The 15,491-nt window shown below is 59.4% G+C and overlaps 2 protein-coding genes across 2 annotated transcripts; one reads left to right on the plus strand and one right to left on the minus strand.

The window, feature by feature from the left end:
* Nucleotides 1–1,764: 1,764 nt before the first annotated feature.
* On the minus strand, nt 1,765–7,050 carry LOC131577720 (uncharacterized). The gene is made up of 4 exons (XM_058835764.1): nt 6,522–7,050; nt 6,206–6,386; nt 2,651–6,076; nt 1,765–2,145 (listed from the first exon to the last, which is right to left on the minus strand). Exons 1-4 carry the CDS (start codon nt 6,725–6,727, stop codon nt 1,765–1,767), a joined length of 4,194 nt encoding a protein of 1,397 aa, XP_058691747.1. The 5' UTR covers nt 6,728–7,050.
* Nucleotides 7,051–7,525: 475 nt separating this feature from the next.
* On the plus strand, nt 7,526–15,405 carry NAPB (NSF attachment protein beta). Its single transcript, XM_058834122.1, has 11 exons — nt 7,526–7,778; nt 9,631–9,710; nt 9,941–10,057; nt 10,731–10,777; nt 10,855–10,932; nt 11,588–11,643; nt 11,854–11,938; nt 12,498–12,602; nt 12,781–12,849; nt 13,033–13,083; nt 13,758–15,405. Exons 1-11 carry the CDS (start codon nt 7,681–7,683, stop codon nt 13,860–13,862), a joined length of 891 nt encoding a protein of 296 aa, XP_058690105.1. The 5' UTR covers nt 7,526–7,680; the 3' UTR covers nt 13,863–15,405.
* Nucleotides 15,406–15,491: the final 86 nt, after the last annotated feature.

Below are 15,491 nucleotides of genomic sequence, written 5' to 3' on the forward strand. Positions count from 1 at the left end.
TTCCGGAGCCCTAATTCATCCCGGTCGGAATTTAAAGCCTCCTTGGCTCTGTGCTGTGTCAGGTTTTTCCTCCACTGCTGGCAGAAAGCAGCAACTTCTTCTTCCTCAGGGTCTGCTGAGGGCTGTCCCAAACCCTGTTGGGAAAAGGAATTGCTTTAATTCATCCCTGTGCATCCTAAATTATGGAAAAGTCTGGAAGTGCCGAATGTGCGCGTGATCCACACGGCACCACTGCCTCTCGGTGCTTCAGAATGCCTCAGAAGCTTCCTACAGGGACAGGAAAGGAGGGCAGTTTGTTGATAAGCAGGGAATTTTCCAAAGGGAAATCTCCAGGTCATAGAGAACTTTGGGATCTAGATAGTCAAAATTAATTAATTAATTTTTAAAATCAATTAATTACTCCAGGCTGGCATCAGCAAAGTGAAAAATGGGCAAATAGAGGAAGCTTTAAGTTTATTTAAGCACGGGAGGAGCTTTGTCACCCTTGGGGCTGATTGTTCAGCAGATGGGATTCTAAAAATCCTGCATTCAAGAAGAGATGCTGATCCCAGGAAAAGCGATGGGGTGGGATTCAGGTGGAAGTGCTGCCTCGGGGAGAGGCTGGTGGTGTTTGCCCTTGTTTTCCTGTTCTTTTCTGGAAAAATCTGCTGCCACAGACTTGATGGCAGCTGCATGGGAAACTCTTGGGAATCTGGCTTTTGGGATTAAAGAGGATAGCATGGACTAATTCCAAAGAAAAGGTGCTCTGCCATCCAAAAATTAAGTGGGGAATGGACCAGGTCAAAGTGACTTCAAGGACAGGCAATGCCTGAGGCAGAAAGGCACAAGATGAAAGAATTCCAGGAGGAATATTTGCTGCAGCTGGAATCCCACAGCAGCCAGATCCCAGCTCCCATAGAAAGACCTGGATGAGAACCTCCTGCAGCGTGGAATTGCTGCTGTGAGGGAGAAACCCTTCCCTGTGCGGGGCGGGCAGGCCCCGGCACAGAGAAGCTGTGGCTGCCCCAGCCCTGGAACTGCTCAAAGCCAGGTTGGACGGGGCCTTGGAGCAACCCTTCCCACCCCAGTAATTCTGGGATCGATTCCACCATGGACTCACTTTGACACACGCTGCCTCGGCCGCCCTCAGGACGTGCTGGACTGCTTGGATGAGGTTCTGCACGTTGCTCAGCAGCAGCTCAGAGGAGGCCTTGCTCTCCCCAGTCACTGCCTTCACCCTTCAAAGACATTCCAAAGGATTTTATTGGAAGGACACTGGACGTTCTGACAGCGTTGTTATTCCAAACCCAGCTCATCCCCTGCGCCATCAGAGCGGGGAAACCCAAGGAGGGAAGGGAGGCCTCCAAATGGATCCTCAACTCTTGGCCAATACCTCCCCTAGGAGCTCTGGGGACCACCACTGCATTCCCTGGAGAAGGGATTCCAGTAGGATGCCCCTGGAGAGCTGATCCCAGCTCACCTGGCCACGATGGCGAGCTGGCTGCCGATGGATTGGGTGTGCTCGGCGGCGCGGAGCAGCTCCGTGGAGCACCTCTGGTCCAGGCAGTGCTTGGCGAGGATGTTCCCAAACCTAACAACCACCTGCCCGTCGGAAACCATTCGCCTGGCACAGGCAACAAACTGCTCCTTGCTCTGGAACGGGATAAAAATCAGTGGGATGGGGGAGAGAAGGAGAAAAAAGCTTTTCCTGCAGGACGGGGAAGGGTCCAGGAGGCTCAGGAAAAGAGGAAATTCCTCTCCTGAGGAAAGGACAGGATGCCAAGCTCACATCCAGCCAGGAGGAAAGAATTTGGAATATTTTGCTCGCACAGAGCTGGTGCCACTCTCCCAAGAGCTGGGTGACACAAGGATTTGGGATGGAGCTGCCGTGATCCTACGGGAAAACGGGAGGGATGAACCTACCGCAATGGGGCCCTTCCTGCGCAGGAACTGAGCCATGTGGAGCATCCTCGTGGCCATGTCCTGAGTCACCTGGGACACCTGGCTGGGGCCACCCTGCCACTTGCCACGGTTTCCTGTCTCCTGCTTTGCAGGGGAGATGCTGGAAGGGCCATCCCGGTTCTGTGGAGACAGGAAGGGAGCAGATTCCAAGCCTGGAATGTGTGGACACGGCGATGCCGAGTGGTCTCCTCCACCTGGGTGTTTCTGAAGGAGATTTTGGTGAGTGAAGTTGGTGGGAGAGCTGCTCTCCCCCTGCTGGGTCCACTCCACCTTCCCACCAGCCCTTCTCCCTAAATCCAAAGCCCTTGGAGCCATCTCCAAGTGGGAGTAGGGTGTCCTGCAAGCTGTGACGGCTTGTAATTAATTCCCAGCACAATTAGAGCTCTACAGTGCTTTGCTGAGGGACCTGGGTCTGTGCCAAAGCCTTTCCCAGCTCCTGACACCCATGGGAATGGAGTTGCTGGTTCCAGAGGGAATGTGAGGCGGTGAGGGAGAGTGCTGCAGCCCCCCTGCCTCCGAAAAGGCGGATTGGGATGGATGTAGGAGAGCCTGGCCGATCGGATGTCCAAGAATCCAGGGCTGCCAGCAACCTGAGCTGCCCGAGTGGCCCAGGGTCAGCCCTGCCAGCATCCCTCACATTCCTGCTCCGTGCTGGGAGCGCCAGGAATGACGGACAGGGAAAAAAGCAGGGAAAAAAGAGCTCCCGTACCGGCTCACCCGCTTCCCGCCTGGCTCCACTCGCTCCTCTGCTCCCACGTGGATGAATTCCTGCTGCCTCTGGAGTGGGCTCTGGAGCTGGGGAGAGTGCAGCTGTGCCCTTGGGCGATCCTGGGAAGCGTTCCCGCTGCAGGCATTCCGTGAGGCGCCACAGGACATCCCTGTCAATTCCAGGGATAACCCGGAGCTGTGTGACAAGGTAGTGTGCCTTGGCTGACCAGTACCACACCACGCTGTCCAAGCGGGGATCCCCAGTGTCCAGGAGGGGATCCCCAGTGTCCTGGAGGGGATCCCCAGTGTCCTGGCGGGGATCCCCAGTGTCCTGGCGGGGATCCCCGGTGTCCAGGAGGGGATCCCCAGTGTCCAGGAGGGGATCCTCAGTGTCCTGGTGGGGATCCCCAGTGTCCAGGAGGGGATCCTCAGTGTCCTGGTGGGGATCCCCAGTGTCCAGGCGGGGATCCCCAGGGTCCTGGCGGGGATCCCCAGTGTCCAGGAGGGGATCCCCAGTGTCCAGGAGGGGATCCCTGGTGTCCTGCTGGCTCCTGAAGTGCCGCCGGACGCTTCCCACCAGGTCAGCCGTGAGGAGCAGGAGGTGGTCAGCCACGGACAGCAGGTCAGGCTGCGACCCAGGCTGAGCACCGGCCTCCAGAGCATCCCGGAGGGTGTTCCTGACCCACCGGACATCAGCCATGAGCCGATTTGCCTTCTCCTCAAACCCTTCCTTGCTCCTCTCCCTCTCTTGGCTGAGGTTGGACAGAGCTGCTCCAGCCACGTCCTGGATGAGCTGCAGCTGTTCCATGTTGACCCTTTCCATGTGGAGCGACAGCGCCTTGGCCCTGAGGGCCACGTCCCTCCGCAGCAGCTCGAAGCGGATGGCCAAGCTGGCAGTAGGCAGTGGGGAGAGCAGGAGGGTGTTGGAGACGTCCAGCAGAGCTTCCATGAGCACCTGGATCTCTTCCCGGAGCGCCAGGATTTCTCTGGCACTGTGGTCTCCAGGGCAGGATAAGTAGGAGAGGCGGGCAGCCTCCTGCAGCCTGAGGGAATTCTCAGCCACAGCAGGCAGGAGGCTCCGTGGGGCAGCCTTGTTCCTCACGGCTCTGCTCAGCTCTGCCAGGAACAGGACATCCCTGCCCACGAATCCATCCATGGCATCCAGCAGGACACGCATGCCAACAGCCCACCGGGCACCGTGCAGCTCCAGGATGGCCTTTTCCATCCCACAAGATTCCCTGAAGGATGCTGCCTTCTCCAGGAATGCTTTGGTGTTCAGCTGAGCACGGGAAAACTTGGCTTGGAGCTGCAGAAAGCTCTGCTGGCCACAGGAGGGATTGGGATTTTCCTGACCGCAGGCTGTGCTCGCCATGGCTCCCGCCAACTGCACTGCTCCTGCTAAACCCAGCAGGGTCTCATCCAGAGCCTGCTTCCCTCTTGGAAAGTCACCCGACAGGATAAATCCAAGCACTTGCTGGGCCAGAGCATTCCAAGGGCCTGCCACAGCCGCCAGGCACTCCCGAGTCTCCCAGACCCTTCCCGAGAGCCTGAGTGCCATTTGGAGAAGCCTGCCTGGAGCAGGGAGCTGCCCGGGGGCCGTTTCCGTGGCCAGGCTGATGATCTGTGGGGTCAGTGCCGTGATATCCCGGTGTTGCTGCAGCACCCGGAACTGCGGGGGCTCTGCCACGGGCAGCGCTTCCCGTGCTGCTTCCACCCAGCCATCGGAGAGCTCCAGCAGGACGGAACAAGCAGCACCGACGGCGTCCCTGGCACCGGCTCGGGATGCTGCCAGGAGAGCTGCGATGACAGGGTGTGTTTCCCCTTCCCATGGATCCAGGCGGAAGCTATCTGGTGGTGAAGATGGATGACTTTGGAGATCTCCTTGGAACTCTGCCTCAGCCGTCCTGGTTCGTATCCCAGTGTGGGACCGGAGCTCCAGCCCCTCTTCCACCTCGGTGCTCCGCACTCGCTCCCGGAGCGGGCTGAGGATCTCCGGGTGGTTGGAGCCATCCAGCCCGGCTTGGACACGGAGAGCAGAGTCCATCAGGGAGCTCACTGCCTGGGAAAAGGCATCCCGGCTTTGGGGGCAGGAAAACCTTCCTGGAATGAGGGCCGTGACTGCTCGCAGCTCCAGGATGGATTTGGCCAATTGCTCCACCCACACCAGCAAGCCGTTCCTGAAGATGGGATCGGTGGCCCTGTCCACGTGCCGGGAGGCGGCTCCGACCACCCAGCGCGCCCAGCCCGTGAGGCGAGCGGCGTGCTCGGAGAATCCCTCGGGATCGCGGCGTTCCAGCGCCGCTTCGCAGCGTTCCTTGTGCTCGGCCAGCTCCAGGATGGATAACTCCAGGAGTTCCCTCACGCCGATGGTCTCCTCGAAGCAGCGCAGGAGGCCGTCGGTGGCTCTGGCCCAGGCGCGGCCCAGGGCCTGGAGCTGCTCCGTGGCGTTCCCGCTCGTTTCCGTGAGCAGGGAAGGGAGGCTGCCCAGGAGCCTCCGCAGCTGCTCCGCGCCCTCCCGGATTTCCCTGGTGGTTTGGGCCGCGGCACACCCGGCCAGGACCAGATCGGCCGCTCGGAGCATCCGCTGGGCCTGAGCAAAGAAGGCGGCAGTGAGGGGCTGGAGCTTCCTTAAAATTCCTCCTGGTCCTGCAGGAAAACGTCCTGAACGGGCAAGGCTAAGGACACCTTCAAGCAGCTGCTTCAGGGGCTCCTTCTCCTCGAAGAATCCGTCCAGGATTTGGCACAGCGTGGCTCTGAGCGCTGCCCGCTCCAGGTTCTCCAGCTGCTCCCTCAGGCTGTGACATTCCCGCTGCAGTCCCTGTTCCCCCTGTCTCTGGCTCGTGTGGCTGAGGATGCTCCTCCTCAGCTGCAGCAGCGCCCAGCAGCGTTCCAGCAGCTCCAGCCGCAGGTCCAGCCGGGATGACTCTGCCAGCAGCATTCCATGGAGAATGACCGCTTCCAAGAGGGAGCTGAACCCGCCCTCGGAGAGGCGCAGGGCGTCGGGCTGGGAGAGGAGAGCCTGGAGCCTGCTCACCTGCTGGGAGAAGATCCCACTGCTGTCCTGGGGCTCCGTGAGCTGGGAGAGGAGCCCCCTGACGGTGCTCTCGGTCAGCTGGAAGACAGAATCCTGGGAGAGGTCAGCTTGGCGATCCCTGGAGCGCGGCAGGGCTGTGTGGATGAGCGGGACACACTGGTGGAGCAGCTGCAGGCTCTGGGCCAAGCTCTTCGCTCCGGGACAGTCTCCGAGGTGCTGGAGGCGCTCGGCCGTGAGGCGGCTCAGCCGGAGCAGGGCCTGGGAGAAGGCCTGGAACGCATCCAGCAGCCCCGGAGTGTCCCGGGCATCCCACAGCTCACTCAGGCATTCCAGGAGCCAGCTGGCAGCGCCAGCGATCCTCCTCAGCCCCGCAGCCTCTTCCAGCTGAAGGATCTGGGCAGGAAACAAGGCAGAAACACGGCACGGGTCAGGAGCTGCCGTTCCCCTTCCATCCCTGGAGCAGTTTGCTCCGTGGATCTGCCGGAGCTTCCCCTGCTCGTGTCCCCTGCTCGTGCCCCTGACCTTCGCTGTCTCCGTCAGGCTCCTCTTGGCGGCCGCTGCCAGCTGCTGGCGATGCCCAGGGCTGTGAGGATGCTCCTGCAGCTGGAATGCTGCCAGTGCCAGGTCCCTCCCGGCCTGGAGCAGGGATTCACCCACGGGACACAGCTCCGTGCTCCCTCCCGTGCCACGATCCTCGGAGATCCTGCGAGGGAAGGACTGGGCTCAGCTCTCCTGGCTATCCCCCGCTCCCAATCCCACCTCTCCAGGAGGCTCCCTGCCACCTTTTCCGTCTCTTCCCAGCCCTCGAATCCACCCGGGAGACTCCCATCCGCCTCACCTCCTCGCCACAGCAGCGAGTTCTTCCATAGCTTTGGCCAATTCTCTCGCCTTTCCCCCCAAATTGGGGAAGGCTGGACAAATCCCATCTTCCCGTTCCAGGGCGAGGAGGAGGTGGCAGAGCTCCACAGCCATGGGACAGAGAATTCCCTGGATAGCTTTGTTTTCTGTTGGGAGCCCGAGCTCAGAGAGAGAAAAACGCTCCATGGTGTCCTGCCTGGAAAAGGGAAAAAACTTTGGGCTTAGTTAGGATCCAGCGTGGAACAGTTCCCGGTTTTCTCAGCGAGCTTGGATGGGGATGGCAGTCCCTGGCTTGGGAAACGCTCCCGGCTTTCATTTCGCCCAGCGCCGAATCCAGGTCACTCACCTGGAATTCCCGGCACACCGGAGCCGGGATTGCCTTTCCCGGGGGATCGCCAGGGGCTGTTCCCGGCGCTGCAGAGCCGGCATTCATTCCCTCACAGGGAGGGATCCGGCACGGCGGAGCCGGGGGCAGCGGCGGGCCCCTCTCCCCCGGTTCCCGCGGTTCCCGGGACGCCGCGCGGGCCGTTCCCATGGGAGCGACGCCGGGATGCGCCAGCGTCGCCATGGAGATAACGGGCGCGGGGCGGTGACGTCACGGCGCGCGCGCCGGCCGCGGGGCACGCCGGGAGTTGTAGTTCGGCGGGCTCGGAGCGCCGGGCTCCCCTCGGGCCGGGATCAGGCGGGAATATCCCGGTTTTCCCCGTACGGGCCTCACTCCTTCCAGGGGAGTTTTTGAACAACACGAATGTGCGCCCCGGCTAACGGCGGCGGGACACAGGAGACCCTTCTCCAGACGCAGAATATTTCCGGGAAAGCGTAGCCGCCATCCCGGGAACCTGAGCTTCAGCTCTCCCGCGTTACAGGTGAGGTAATTCCCTGGAAAACGCGCGGGGCGCCATAAACAACCGCCGGGAGAAGGACGGACCCGCCACAGCCCCCGCAGGGATCCCCCTCGGGCAGGCGGCGGAGAGCCCCGCCCGCCGGGAGGAGCCGCTCCTTCCCCATCGCCATTCCCGTTCCCGTTCCCGGCGGATCCCGGATCCCGCATCCCGCGCACGCGCCCGCCGCGCTCCCGCTGCCGCGGCGGAGGAGGAGGAGGAGGAGGAGGAGGAAGGAGAGCCGGAACAGCGGGAGCGATGGACAGCGCCGGCAAGGAGCGGGAGGCCGTGCAGCTCATGGCGGAGGCCGAGAAGCGGGTCAAGGGCTCGCACTCCTTCCTGCGGGGGCTCTTCGGGTGAGCGGCTCCCGCACCCCCTGCCCGTGTCCGGCATTCCCTGCCCGTGTCCGGCATTCCCTGTCCGTGTCCTGCACCCCCTGCCCGTGTCCTGCACCCCCTGCCCGGCTCCCGCACCCCCTGCCCGGCTCCCGCATCCTCCTTCCAATCTCCGGCGTCTTCCCCGGCTCCTGGATCCCCCTTTCCGGCTCTTGCCCCCCTTCACGCCCCATTCCCAGCTCCTGGATCAGCCCCTGGCTATCTCCCCTCTCCTCCATCCCTTCCTTCCCCGTCTCCTCCATCCGCCCCCTTCCCTATTTCCTGCCCCCCTTCCCCATCTCCTCCATCCTCCCCTTGCCGACCTCTTCCCCCCCTTTTCCCAACTCCTGCCCCCCAGTGTGGGTGAGGGTTTTCCTCATCCGTGCGAGGTCCGGGGGGTGGCACAGGGAGCCCCCTCCCATCCCGCTCCAAGGCCGGATCCCCCTGGAGCAGCCCCAGGGATGTGGCGAGCGCCCTCGGCCTCTGCGGCTCCCGTCCCTTCCCCGCCTGGGCCCGCGCTCATCCCGGCCTTATCCCGGCGGGAATCGTCTCCCCATGGGCTCTCCCGAAATCCCCGGGAGCACCGGCAGCGTTATCCCAGAAAATGGCAGAGCGTCCTTTTCCCTGGGCCTGGCTGCTCCAGGCTCGCTGTTCCCCAGCCGTGTGTCTGGAATCGGGATGCTCCGGCCACCTCGCTCCCGCTTTTCCTTGGCTTTTTTAAGGAAAGAACATTCCCGGAGCGATGCTCTGTGAGGGCCGGGAGGTTTTTATCCATCAGCCCGGAAAAATCGGCTGCGGCCGCCCTAAAATCCACAAGTTTTAAATAGAAATTCCTCTCCGGCCTCCGGCAGATTAATCAACCAGGGCCTGCTCCAGGGGCATAATCCGGGCGGCAAATTCCTGAAAATCCTTGCAGGGAACGGGCAGAGATTTCGAGAGGGGAATTTTTAATTTTCAGGGATAAGTACAGATGGAAGAAAAAAATAAAAAAAAATAAAAAGAAACAGGAAGGAAAGGTTTTGTGGGGGTGACTCGGCTCTCGGCTTCTTCCCGGCCAACAGGATGTCCAGGCCTCCCAGCGCCGGCCAAATGCCTCCTTCCCACCTGGGCTCTTCCTGGAATTCCTCCAGCACCTTGCACAGGAGCTGATATTCCTTTTATTTCCAGTGTTTTGGGATTGAAAGGCTGGGAGCTGCCCGGTTCCTGGGGCCACTCCGGGTGTAGCATTCCTCGCTGCCGCCTCCGTTGGCTTTGGCTCGTGCCAGAGGCGCCTTCCAAGGGCAAGGAGGGATCCAAAAATCCCGCCTGTGCTTCCAAAGCAACCGTGCTCGGCTGCCAGAGGGAGACAGGGAGGGGAGAGAAGCGCCAGAATTCCCAAGGGATGGGAAAAAGACAATGGAATAACCCCTGCTGTGAGGTGGATTGAAGAGCAGCACTCGGAGAGGAATGTTGGATTCATGGGATTGAGGGATTTTCCAGCCTTAAGGATTTTTGGATTCCTTTTCGTTCTGCAGGAGTGGAGCTGGATCCCACCTGGATCCTGTCAGGGAGTTATGGAGAGCGGGGAGCTCTCCCCAGAGCCTCTCTTTTTTCCCCCCAGGGTATCCATGAAAAAAAAAAAATCTGCATTTCCTTACCAAAAATCTGACCTTTGGCATCTGGGAATTTTGGGAGATCCCCCAAATCCAGCATTCCCCCTTTCAGTGTTCTCACATGGTGGGGTGGGATCAGCCCCACAGAGCCTGGAGAGGCCAAGATTCCCAATCCCAGTTTTGGCTCTGGAGCCGGTGTTCCCTCCCGGCCCGGCCTCAGGAGCGTTCCCGCTGCGTTCCAGGGGCAACACCCGGGTGGAGGAGGCCTGTGAGATGTACACCAGGGCTGCCAACATGTTCAAGATCGCCAAAAACTGGAGTGGTGAGTCCAAATCCCGGGATCTGGGGGGGATTGGGAAGCGCCCAAACGTCTTCCTGTGAGTTATTCCCTGGGGAACGGTCTCTGTGTCCGTGCAATTCCTATTTAAATACTGGGAAGGGGCTGAAGGATTTTGGAGGAATGTAAAAATGCCGGCTGGTGATCCTGCTTGGGAAGGCCTCATCCCAAAAAATCTGCCGGGATTCGCGGGATCGGTATTCCTTCTTTTCCAGCGGCAGGAAATGCCTTCTGCCAGGCGGCCAAGCTGCACATGCAGCTCCAGAGCAAGCATGACTCGGCCACCAGCTTCGTGGACGCCGGGAACGCCTACAAAAAAGCGGATCCGCAGGGTAAGGCGGCGGAATCTGGGATTGCTCCCAGCCAGTGGTGGCAGAGGTGCATTCCCGCTTTTCCAGGAGCTTTGGGATGGTGTAGGAGGTCAGCAGCGTGCTGGCATCTCCCCTTGGTGTTTGTTGGGATTCGGGATGCTGCAGGGCGTTGGGAGTTTTGGCAGCTTCCGTGCCGGTTCGGCTTGGCTTTAGGGAATGGCTTCCAGAGGAATGGCTTTGGGCTGGATCCCGGTGGGATCCCTGTTCCCGAGGCTTTCCCCAGCCCTGGGATGAGAATTAAGGATCTGGGATTCTTTCAACCGGGTTGTGATTTTTTGAGGAAGTCTCCAGCCCACTTTTCCCCAGATAGCTCTGGGAGCAAATCCCTCGCCTCCAGCGGCGTTATCCCGGGAGCCAGGGCTGGATAACACCCTTTTGGAATGGTGAAACTCCCAAACTCCCTGGAAAACAGCAGCCTTTTGGAGCTGATCCCTTGAAGTTGGCTCTGTTGGGGGAGGCAGGCAGCAAACTCGGGCTGGGATGGTCCCGGTGTCGGTTCCCTTTGGGAATTCGGGGGGCTGGGGCGGGGTCCCGGCAGATCCCGCTCCGTGGGCAGCCTTTCCCCGGAGCAGCAGCCGGCCGGGATGCGGGGACGGGAGGTGGCTGACGCTCTTGTCTCTCACGCACGCTGCAGAGGCCATCAACTGCTTAAACGCAGCCATCGATATCTACACGGACATGGTAAGGCCCCGCCGCCGGGAACGCCATGCGCCTTCCCGGGAACGCCGCGCCTCATCCCGCTTCCCTCCCGTCCCCAGGGCCGCTTCACCATCGCCGCCAAGCACCACATCACCATCGCCGAGATCTACGAGGCCGAGCTGGTGGACATCGAGAAGGTGAGGGGACGCCGCTGACGTCGCCGCTGACGTCACGGCGCAGCTTTCCCGGGAAACCCGTGGTTGTCGCGGCCCTGGAAGCAGGAGCAGCCTGGGACAGCAGAAGATGTTCCCCCAGTGGAAGTGGATCAGCTTTGAGGTCCCTTCCAACCCAAGCCATCCTGGGATTTCCTTGCCTTCAGCTCAGGAATTCCCGTCTCCCATCCAGCACCGGAATTCCTGGTGCAGTCCAGCCCTGAGTTAGAGTTTGTGGTTGTCCCGGCCCGGAGGCTTTGGTGGAGCAATCCCAAGGGATCTGCACCCTCTGGTGTGTCCCTGTGCCAGCAGCACGGGCTGAGCGCCCCGCTGAGAATCCACCCCAGTGTCTCCCATTGGAAAAGCGCTTGGGGAATGTCACGGAGCCATTTCCCGTCACCTTCAGCTCCCAGCTCAGCACTGATTCCCTCATTCCCACTCCCAGGCTCCCCGGGCAGGAATCCCGCTGCGGATCTCCTGCTGAATTTCATAGGATAAAACCGGACGGGATGTAGGGGTTGTTTTCCAGGCAGGGATTTCCTTCCTCGGCTCCGCTCCGTTGGATCCCGTCTCTCTCCCGGAGCGCTGTTCCCTGGGGTGCTTTATCCCGGGATAACCCATCCCACCTTTCTGTCCCCAGGCCATCGCGCACTACGAGCAGGCCGCGGATTATTACAAGGGAGAGGAATCCAACAGGCAAGTCCTTGGGATCGGCGGGAAGGGCTGGAACAGGGATCCATCCCTGGCGCTCCCACAACTGCCACACTTCCCATTTGGGCTAATTTCCAAGAGAATTCCTCTAAATCCCAGCTGTGGGTTCCCGCCTTTCTCTCCGGGAAGGGCTGCTGGGCTATGGGCTGGTGAATTCCCGGGATCCAGGGCCTGATTTTTGGGATGTACTTGCAGCTCAGCCAACAAGTGTCTGCTGAAGGTGGCGGCCTACGCGGCGCAGCTGGAGCAGTACCAGAAAGCCATCGAGATCTACGAGCAGGTCAGGAGCCAAATCCCGCGGGAATAGCACCTCTTCCCAAGGAAAAGGGCCCAGGGGCGTCGGCAAAACCTCCGGGATCAGGGAATTGTTTAGGTTGGAAAAGCTCCCTGAGGTCAGAGTCCCGCTGCTCCCTGAGTGTCCCCCAAGTGCCACATCCATGATTTTCAGTGTTTCCAGGAAAAGGCTGGGAGAAATCCATCAGAATTCCCCTTTGAATGTACTTGCAACTCACTTTGGCAGAAAATTCCCTCCCGGATTTGTCAGCTCCGCCTTCCGTTGGATATTTACCTGCCAATACCGGCACTGCTGCTTGGTGCTTCCACAGGCTTAATCCTGGAGCAGCTTTTTCCCAAGTGGATTTGTTTTCCCATTTCCTCATCCACCAGGGATCAGCCTGCTGGGATCCGACTTCCCTTGGGATGAGTTCAAAACCTCCCTGCTTCCCCATGGCTTTTTGGCCATTTTCCCCCTTTTATTCCCAGCCTCAGGGTGGGATTTGGATTGGTTTAATCCAGCCTTTCCTTTCCTGCCCCTTTTTTCCACGTTTTTTTTTGTCCAGGTGGGAACAAACACGATGGATAACCCTTTGCTCAAGTACAGCGCCAAGGAATATTTCTTCAAAGCCGCCCTGTGCCACTTCATCGTGGATGAGCTGAATGCCAAGGTCAGTTATCCCAGAATTCCCAATCCCCCCGCAGCAGTGGCTGGAATTCTTCACGTGCCGCTGTCGCGTTGGATTCCTGGTGGACGCTTTCCCGAGTTTGAGGATGGGAAAACAAATCCTGGGAAAAAAAAATTAATTAATGGGAATGGTCTGTGAAGGGATCTCTCCTTTCTTCCAGCTTGCACTGGAGAAATACGAAGAAATGTTCCCGGCTTTCACAGATTCCCGGGAATGCAAGCTATTGAAAGTGAGTAACCAGGGGACTTTCCCACTTTTCCAGGGGTTTTCTCCTTTATCCCAGCATTTTAGAGGACGTCAGCCTCACTTTTCCCTGGGTTTGGCCCAGAACCCTGTCTGTGGTGGGTGCTGTTCCCGGAGCGGGGACACGCAGGCACAGAGCATTCCCTCATTTTTCCTGGTGTTTTCCCAGAAACTGCTGGAAGCTCACGAGGAGCAGAACAGCGAGGCCTACACCGAGGCAGTGAGTACTCGTGGCTTCCCTCGGGAATGCTGCTTCTCCCTTCTCTTTTTTGGGATGCCTGTGCCCTGCTCGGTATTTGGGAACCTGCGGAGAGGGGCGGGGGACAGAACTGCTCCAGCGAGGTCCCGGCTTCTTCCTTGAGCATTCCCGGGTTTTCCTGGAGAGTTCACATCCTGCCTGGCTTTGCTGTGGCTCCTTTGGTGTTTGACAGGAGCTTGAAGTGCTCGGGGGGAGTTTGGAGAGGCTCTTCTCTGGAATGTGGCCCTGTCCCTTTTCCCTTTTCTTCCCCCATTTTTTTCCTTTCCCTTGTTTTTCCCCACTTTCCGCTTGCGTTTTTCCCCCCCTTTTTTCCCCGCCTCTTTCCCCTTGGTTCTTTCCCCTCTTCCTCTTTTTCTCTTCTTCCCCTTTTTCCTCTCTTCCCCTTTTCCACCCTCCTTTTTTTCCCTTCCCTTTGTTTTCCTCTCCCTTTCCCTTTGTTTTCCTCTCCCTTTCCCCTCCTTTCCCCTTGGTTTTTTCCCCCTTTCCCTTCAGTGTCCTTCTTTCCATTCCCCCTTCCCTTTTCTCTCCTCTTTCCCTCCCCTTTATTCCCAGGAGGAGCCCACTCATCTCCCACTCCCATCCCTGCCTCATTCCCTTTCCCGCCGCTCCCTGATCCCACTTTTTCCCGCTGCCAGGTGAAGGAATTTGACTCCATCTCGCGGCTGGATCAGTGGCTCACCACGATGCTGCTGCGCATCAAGAAAACCATCCAGGGCGAGGGCGACGGCGACCTCAAGTGACCCCCACGGGCCCTTCCCGCCTCCAGCCGAGGACTTTTCGGGAATTCCCGACCCAATCCCGCGCTTTCTTTCGTCGCTTCCCATTCCCATGGCTCACTGTGTTTCTTTAGCCCCTGCTCTGTGACGCTCCGGGCGGATGCGAGGCAGGAGAAGCCCTTGGAGCGGAATTCCTCCTCCTCCTTCTCCTCCTCCTCCTCCTCTTCCTCGGGATTGGTCCCGCTCATCCCGGTGCCTGCACCCGCGGCTCCCGGTTTTCCCGCTGTAATTTCCAGCATGTAAATATTCCATCCAGGCCAGCGCAGTACCGATAGGCGCTTCCAGCCCGCTGTGTTCCCGTTTTCCCGTTCCCGAGTGTTGGATACGCTTGGATGTGGGGGTCTGGAAGTGCTGCTAGCCAGAGGCTTTGGGAATTGGGAATGTCCCGCACACCCCCGCCGCGCCAAAGGCATTCCAGGAGCGCTGGGATCCGTGTCGGCCCTAGGTCCTGGTTGGTTTCCATCTTTCCTGGATTGATTTTCCACTTTAGCTGGTGGTGCATCCCATCCCTCCACTTCCCAAATAATTCCGAGGAAGGTGGGATTTTTGCACCTCGCCCTCCACGTGAGCCGGGCACGATCCCTGAATTCCGACCCCTCGGCTGCACGCGGGTGTCGATCCCGTGGGAGCCTGGCTGGAATTTGGGTGGCTGGGGCCACAGTTTTCTTGGGAGAAGTTGAGAAATTCCTGCAGGAATTGGTGGATGCGTGATTAAGGAGAGAGGATGGAGCGGCCGGGATTTTCAGGGATGTGTCAGAGGCGTCGGGAGCTTGTGCAATTCCTCACTCCTTGGAAGAGTGGAGTCATTAATTACGGGCTGTTCCGGAGGCTCCAGGCAGCCCCAGCCCCTCTTTCCTCTGGAAAAGTCAGGTTGGAATGTTGGGATATCTTTGGATAGAGCTTGGCTCGTTGGGCTCTGAAGTTGTGAAAACCAAAAATTCCGATCCATGCCAAATTAAATTCCCCTCGGTTTGGTGTTTTCCCGCCCTTCCCGATCTCTTTATTTCCCACAGGTCCTTGTGTTCATCCCAACCATCCCAAACAGATGGAAAAGCCTGGTAGGCAGGGGGGGGGTGGGATCTCCCAGCTCCAGGCTTGGAAGCACCTGGAATTCATCCATTCCCACCCTTGGGAATGGCTTTGTCTGGCGTCCAGCACTGTGGGAGCCGGGAGCAGGGGAAGCACAGCTCGGGAGGCTCCACTTTTCCCGGTGTTTTTTTGGTTCTGTTGCCGTTCCCTGCGCCGGTGTCGTGGGACAGGAGGAGCAGGAGGGCTGTTACTCCATCCCTACACCCGGTAGTTGTGTGTGAGTAGCTCCAGCATGTCCTCCGCTGTATCCATGGTGAAGTGTGACGGTTCCCAGGTGACAATTCCGCCACTCCCGCTGTATTCCCGCCCCACTTCCATCACTCTCTACTCGGAAAACTTATTTAAGGAAATGGCCTTAGCAAGAATATCATGTTTGGTGTGACTCTGTACATGAATAAAGTGAAAATCATGGATGGAAGGAGGCGGAACTGGTTCTTCCGGAAAACTCCCGAGGCTGGAGTGTGGTGGGACGATGGCGGCTGGGAGGGGCCGTCATTCCCTCCA

Source organism: Poecile atricapillus, chromosome 3 (assembly GCF_030490865.1).
Source record: "Poecile atricapillus isolate bPoeAtr1 chromosome 3, bPoeAtr1.hap1, whole genome shotgun sequence".
In the NCBI taxonomy this organism is placed as follows: domain Eukaryota; kingdom Metazoa; phylum Chordata; class Aves; order Passeriformes; family Paridae; genus Poecile; species Poecile atricapillus.